Here is a 7928-nt window from a genome sequence, read left to right as displayed (position 1 = left end):
AAACATCAATTCTTCAATATTACATTATATTCTATATAATTACAGGGGCAAACCAGAATCAAAAAGAAACACAAAAGTATTTTTTTCTCTCATAAAAATTAGGATATCTCCACATAAAAGAGGCAATTTTCAGATAATACATTATCCTTTCAACATGTGTTTGCTGAAACCACATTAATATCTCTGTTGGATAAATTTGGGATAAACAGACAAATATCGCTCTTTTTTCTTCTCTCCTCACACACAGACAAATTCATGCACATTCACACACACACACACACACACACACACACACACACACACACACACACACACACACACACACACACACACACACACACAGTGTTTCTGTGTCTCTGCAGGAGGAGAGCAGTGCTGTGTGCTGTAGAGGGGAGATAATGGCCTCTGGCTCCTCAATCTCTCGGCTGTAATGTGTTTCTGATGCCAGCGAGCGCCTGCAGCCCCCTGGGAGGTACAGGGACGACATCATGATGGAGTGTCAGGTGCTTCTGTGTGTGTGTGTGTGAGAGAGAGTATGTCAGTATGCATATCAAACAGCTCCATAATGATATCTGTTTTCCTGCCAGCCGCCCTAGACTGCAGGGACCACCTTTGCTTTGGCAATTCCAATCACACGCTCATCTATAGGTGCCCATATGTGAACATACAGTGGGAGCATTTAGAATATATTTGGCGCTCGTTTCTCGTCCCTCTTTATGTTACAGTTTTGGGAACATGATGGAACTGACCGGCCTCACCACGACTGATAATCAGCACCACACGTTGACTCCTGACATGAGCCGTAGCAAAGGGTTAGTGGACCTAGTGACGGTTTTCATGTGACTGGAGTCTCAGTCGGACTCAGATCAGTGGATGTCGGTTGATACTTTACCAATGTGGGTGTTTTGAAGTGTTTTTGGGGTGGGGTGGGGCGGTGGGTTGTTTCTGGATAGTTAGAAATAGAGAAGGATGATTATGGGCAGTGAGAACAGAAATACCATCATAATATTTTGCAAGAAAGACTTGAATCTGTCAGTATTTTTTAGGGGCAGCACTTGCTCCCCAGAATAGATTATTAAAAAATATTTAATTTAAATAAAAAAATATATTATATATGTAAATATGTAATTAAAAAATTTTTTTTTAAATTGGATTCCATAATTTTATGATTGGAACATGTTGCAAGAAAGACTTGAACCTGTCAGTATTTTTTAAGGGGCAGCATTTGCCCCCCAGAATAGATTATTAAAATATATTTTATTTAAATAAACTTAAATATTATATATGTAAATATTATATTTTTAAAAAATTTAATTAAAATTGGATTCAATAACTTTATGTTTGGAACATATTGCCAGAAAGACTTGAGCTTGTCAGATTTTTTTAAGGGCCAGCATTCCCCCCTCCCCTAGAATAGATTATTACAAATATTTCATTTAAATAAAAATAAATATTATATATGTAAATATTTAATAAAAAAATTTGGATTCTATAATTGTATGATTGGAACATGTTGAACCTGTCAGAATTTTTTAAGGGGCAGCATTTCCCCCCAGAATATATTATTAAAAATATTTCATTTAAATACAAATAAATATTATATAATTAAACATTTAATAATAAAAAATAAAAATAAAAATTTGACAAAATAAAAATAAAAATTAGACAACATTGCCACCCCCCCTAGAATAGATTATTAAAAATAGTTTTAAAATGAAAAGACATATTATATATAGATATAAATATTTTATAAAAATGTATATTTAATAAATATTATAAATTCATGTTATACTTTTATAAAAATTATGAATTATTATTAATGAATACATTTAAAATGTAAAAGTAAGTAGTGAATTTCTGTTATATTTTTTCTCCCATCCCCTGTATATAATATGTGTATATTATTATTTATTTTATTATCTGTATTAGCTATATTACTTTAAATATAGAAATATATCATATGGAATATACACCTACATGAAAAATAGCTATATGGTGTCTGCAATGGCACAATAAACAACTGGAATATAATATTATGCAAAATAAAATATTAAAACAGATTTACGCTTACATTTGAACTATGCAGGGTATTTTAATCACTTTTGATAGCATTTTTTCCCCCTATTCCTCATGAGCACCAGGGCTCAATATTTCAGTAGGCCGTGCGCTAGCCGTTGCACCACAGCTCAGCCTAAAATCCATGTTTTTAGGGATTTGTGGAGGTTGAGAACAGGAAGAAGTTGGCGTGATGGATACAGTGTGCCATCCCTATATATGTGTATGTGTGTGTGGAGAGAGAGAAAGAGCGTAGTTTATGGCCACGGGGTCAATCTCTCTGAATAGCTAGGAGAAAGGGAACCCCTCACATACACTCTCACACACATAATTCACAAAGATAGATCATTCACAGAGAGATATTTCACTCTCCTCCTTGTCTGCCAGGCCTACGGCGTCTCGGCGAGGCCGTAACTCAGCCGCGTGATTGACGGCTGGGATGGAGGGCTGGACGCGTCAGATCATCCGGCATGCTGGAATGCCAGAGCGTCTGACTATTGTCTGCTGTGTGTGAGACAGCGAGAGCCTCACAGACCGATCAGAGAAAGCTAGTGTGACAGTGTGAGCGTGTGTTATCTGAGCGGGCCGGGGCAGGAGCGCTGTTTGTCTAACACTTGGGTTACAGCAATTACAGGTCGCTGAGTCACATGTAGAGCCTTGCACACTTTACACCCACACGGGCCTGTCAGATATACATCACTGACAACCTCCGTCCTGAATTTATTACATGGACATCAAACGCCCCCCAGACAGCAGTCTGCCACCCTCACCTTACCTGTCACCCGATATCACACACACACACACACACACACACACACACACACACACACACACACACACGCATTAACTATGAACAAGGCCTCATTTTAAAAATGAAAAATACTGTAAAATTGTGAAATATTATTACAATTTTAAAAAGCTTTGTATTGTCATATATTTTAAAAGATAATTTATTCCTGTGATGCAAAGCTGAATTTTCAGCATCATTGCTCCAGTCTTCAGTGTCACATGATCCTTCAGAAATCCTTCAAGCATGATGAGTTGATGCTCAAGAAACATTTCTTATTATTATCAATGTTGAAAACAGTTGTGTTTCTTAATATTTTTGTAGATACTGTGATAGATATATATATCCACGATTATTTGATGAATAGAAAGTTTAAAAGAACAATATTTATTTGAAATAGGAATCTTTTGTGACATTATAAATGTCTTCACTGTCACTTTTGAACATGCTTTATTGCTGAACAAAAGTATGAATTTCTCTCAAACAAAATTTTACTGACCCCAATTTTTTGAACAATATATATATTATTTTGTATTATATTTAATTCAATAATATACAGTATATTAAATTAAATATTATAGTATAGGGATCAATTCTCACTAACATATAGGGTGGGTTGCACCAACATGGATTAAATTAAGCCAAAATTAGAGCTAATCAAGGATTTGTTGATCTGGGTTTTATTTTAAATCGAGTTATGTTGCACCACTTAATTTTAAACACAGATGAACAAATCAGGGATTAGAACTCTTAACCTGCGATTAAAATCTCCATCTACGATTCATTTTCTCCGCCATGATGGATTTCGCCATTGCAATTAAACAGGAACAATGCTAATATTCATAATTTTTCTTTGCTTACTACCAAACTCTCTTTCTGACATAAAAAGTTGATCGTGTCAAAAAAGGAAATAAACTTGTAAAATATCTGCCGTCTTAATGAACTGCTATCGTTATTCAAACGGCTGATCAAGCAAGCAATGAATACGTTTCTGGCAGTGCATACGGATTTCATAATCCTGGAAATATATTTATAGTATCAATTAATGGAATATGCTTTATGACAGCAGTTATGGAGCAACATGATTAAAGTTAATCTATCTTAAATATAAATTAAATCCAGGATCAAGATGATGGTTTAAATGTAATCCTGCTTATTTTTAAACAAGGTTTAAAGTTTGGTGCAACAGAATTATTAGATAAACCTTGATTTAATCTAGATTAAAGCTTAATCCTTGTTGGTGCAACCCACCCTTAGTCTGTTTATTAGTACTTATAACTAATAAATAGCGTATAAATAGCACATTCTGCATGACCATATTATATATAATCTTTTTCCTTTTTTTTTAGTCATAGCTCAGCAAAAAATTAAAATGGACACACATGAGAATTTGCTGGTGTGACGTTAAATTTAGAGCTGTAAAAGTAACAAACAATTTGTTTTTGTTTGAAATTTGACTTTGCGAACTTTGATATCTTGACAAATCTGTGATCAGTTTAAGACACTGTTGAGATCTCTTCTAAAAGCACTAAAGGAGACACGTGAGAGTAAGTGTTTTTTTTCCTCAGGGGAAAATCTAAAAACCAGATGACTACATCAAAACTCACTCTTTGCTCTCCATTTAATCTACTTCTAATCAAATTCTATGTTCTTTCCTAAGGGCATGTTTGCTATATTAAGTTTATGCAAATGATTGTTTGCAAAAGATGAATCTGATTTCATCTTAGTCAAATATGTTCCACAGAAGCAACAAAAGCTGCACTAACTATGGTATTTTGCCAGAAACTTTAATTACCACGGTACATTTTTTTGCAAAGAATGTTTAGGTCCGTTTGGTTTCCACACAGTTTGGAAGCAATTGATCATAATTCTGGGCTCACGCTCATTAGAAACATCTCTCAAACTGTGTTTTTACATCGTGACTTTCAGCAGAACGAAACGGGAGAAGCCACCCAGAAAGCGATGACCTCTGACCTTGTGGTAATGCCAGCCTCCAGGCGTGCTGACTTCACAGAAGCAGATGCACACAGCTCTTTCTGCTCTGCTCCTCAGCTGTCGGGCTCTGGACCCATGGGGAGAAAAGCTGAAGGACAGGGAGAGAGGAGACCAAACCCTCCGGGCCTGTTCTGGACTCAGTGGACAGCTGCTGCCCAGGTAACACGTTTATGGGATAATGTGGGCGGCTGGTGTTCTGCTTTGTGGTTGTCTATGGACAGTATGTAATAAGTACATAACCAATGTGATTATCAACATATAATCAACACAACCTCGAAGAGGAGTCCACTACAATAAAGAACACAGATTATAAACCTAATGAGCCCAAACAGGAGCAAGTGTGTGTGTGTGTGTGTGTGTTGACGGTTTGACAAGCCGAGGAGATTCCACTTTGCTGCAACTCTCCAGATGCCATCACCATGGCTACACCAGGCTGGGAACCTGACCTTTGACCTCTCAGAGGGTCACTAAGTGACCCCTGCTGTTTGTACAGAGAAACTCTTTAATGGCAAGCGAGAGGGAAAGACATCTGGCCATGTGTGCATGTGTGTGTCTGGCGAATTACTGGACGTAATGGACGAATCTTAACTGCGGGGAGAAAGTGTTGGACATTTACAATGATGGAGTGGGGTTTTGAATTTTTATGCTGTGTGATGTTTATATGTGAGTGTCTAAAATAAGTAATATTAGGCACTCGTCTCCATTTCCATAATCCTATGTGGGGAAAAATGTCAATCAAAGTGCTATTTCTTTTCTACTCTCACTTTTTTCTTTTCCATATTCATTTAACCTGACATGCACTTGTTTTGTGCTCTCTTTCTCTCCTCGTCTCTCTCTCTCTCTTTATGTTTATGACGCCCACATTCTCAATGTATGTCTCTCCACCGCTATTATTCTCTCATGCTATTGGACATTTCTAGCCATGCCCAGTTCTCTCTCTCTCTCTCTCTCTCTCTCTGCCTGTGTCTCAATTATTGGTTACTATTTCTGGTGGATTTTTGGAAATGTGCATTCATTTATGCTTTTACATGCTAAAATTGCCCACAATTCCTTGAATAATCATGAAGCACTTAATGATAGTGGAATGGAATTTTGAGCTGAAAAAAAAGATTTCATATTTTAATAAACTGGTTAACATAGTTCATCTAAATAAATGATTCAGTGATCAAATAAACAATTCACTGATTCATTTTTAACTGTTGTATCTTCTTTTTTATATTTAGTTTACTGTTTGTCAATATGTTTTCAATGTTATATAAATGACTTTTCTAGTTGTTTTTAGTTATATCTATTGTTAAATTAAGTTCAATTAATTTAGTTTAGATGTTTTTGTTGCCAGATAAATGCTCTAGCTGCAGAATTAAATATAGCTTTAGTCTAGTTAGCTACTTTTTGTTAATAAGCTGAATAAATAAATGTAAATTAAATGAGTAAATTCAATTTTATTTTCTCCAAATCTGTTGAAAAATGATATCAAAAGCTTTGACAAGATTGTGTGACAAGAGACAAATTCTTACATAAAATGACAAAGTACATATAGTTTTAGTGCACAAAAAAAACAATGCAAATTAAAATGCAGCCTTTATTTAATGCAGCCTTTTAATAAAACTAAAAGGCTTTTTGTCATCCTTTTTTAATTTATGCAAAAAAAAAAAATGCTGTGTATTCCACTCATTTTAATTTATGCAAATAATAAAAAGTGTTCTGAAATCTGTTGCTAAACTGGTGGAGTTTCAGTCTTGATTGACTGGCAAGCTCAGAAGGAGCTCGGGGCCTAGCGGGCCACAGGGCAAGAGTGCATGATAATATACAGAACAGAAACACGCGGGAGTCAAGCAGAACCCAAACGCACATCCTGTCTCCTGCAGGACTCCCAGGTGCTGCGCAGTATCACATTTCCACGTTCAGTCCCCAGAACGCTGCCGAGAAGTCGGAGCGAAAGACCGTCTGTGTGTTTGAGGGTGATACAGCACATATGGCCCAAATGATCTGGCAACTCTATTTATTACACACAAGAAGTTCAATTGAGCTTTATGAAGAGTGTGTGAACATACAGCTCTGGCAGCGGCCAACCAGCGTGATGTTTCGCAGGCCTGAACCGGTGTGTATGTGTGCCTGGAATTTCTATATAACGTATTTAGTGGCCATTTCTCTTCCAAGCACACTGAATCGAGCTCTGTCAACTGGTTAAAAAAAATGAGGTTTTCCACATCTTGATTACTGCCATCTTCAATCACATCTCATTGGACAGCCATAAGGGAAGCCGCATTTTAATTAGTCATATTAATTAATACAGCTGTTAGAGTCTCGGTCCAGTTCCCATTACCATCAAATCATTTCACATGCCCGAACTAGAGTTCATGCAACATTGAGTTGTACTTCTGATTTTATATTTATTTATTTGTGTTTGTTTTTATCTCACTTTCCAGGTGTAATTGATTCAACTTAGTTCCAAATACGTTCACATGAGAATTTCCTTGTTTGTTGCCAGATGAGTTTCATTAATATATAAACATCTCTCTAGAGTTTTGGTCCCAGGAGCTCTAATGCAATAAAGCATCTTTAACTACCATCTGCCCTGAATTATGCTCTAATTACCTAATAACCTCCAACATAAATGAACAGAGTATAATGTTGTAATGTAGCACCTGCGTAATAATGTCAGATCAACTTGCTATCTAGATACCGACAGCTGTAACGTCTGCATTTCTGCTAGAAAAAGCACTGTTGCTTTAGTCGATGATGCCGGGTTTTATTGTGAATGAGTGATGCTGTGTTTTCATAACCGAGACAGATCTTCAGCACATACCGCAGATAATTCAGAGTGTACGCTCACCCCATCACTTTATTACACACTTTATTAAAGCACTCTGACCAGAGATGAGAGGCTGCAAAATCCACACCATTATTTTTCTTAATGCCTGCGATCTATCTCTGTGCATTAATGCATCCGCGGAGGATTCCAATGAGTTTGTGTGTACAGTAATTGTACAATGGTAAGCTTGATACATTTAAAAAATAAATAAATGAAAATATTATATACAATGCTAAATAATATATATGTATATATATATATATATATATATATATA

At 36.1% G+C, this 7928-nt stretch overlaps 1 protein-coding gene across 1 annotated transcript in view; it reads left to right on the top strand.

Moving 5' to 3' along the window:
- The window catches only part of LOC107585073 (uncharacterized), a 31978-nt gene that overhangs the window by 18482 nt on the left and 5568 nt on the right, over nucleotides 1-7928 (top strand). The window contains exons 10-11 of the mRNA XM_016271929.1: nucleotides 4772-4822; nucleotides 4895-4996. Coding sequence (XP_016127415.1) covers nucleotides 4772-4822; nucleotides 4895-4996 — 153 coding nt within the window. The remainder of the gene's footprint in view (nucleotides 1-4771; nucleotides 4823-4894; nucleotides 4997-7928) is intronic.

The sequence above is a fragment of the Sinocyclocheilus grahami genome, unplaced genomic scaffold (genome assembly GCF_001515645.1).
Source record: "Sinocyclocheilus grahami isolate Dianchi unplaced genomic scaffold, SAMN03320097.WGS_v1.1 scaffold66.1, whole genome shotgun sequence".
NCBI lineage: Eukaryota > Metazoa > Chordata > Actinopteri > Cypriniformes > Cyprinidae > Sinocyclocheilus > Sinocyclocheilus grahami.
Note: the sequence above shows the minus strand (reverse complement) of the source record. Positions and strands in the feature narration are given on the sequence as shown.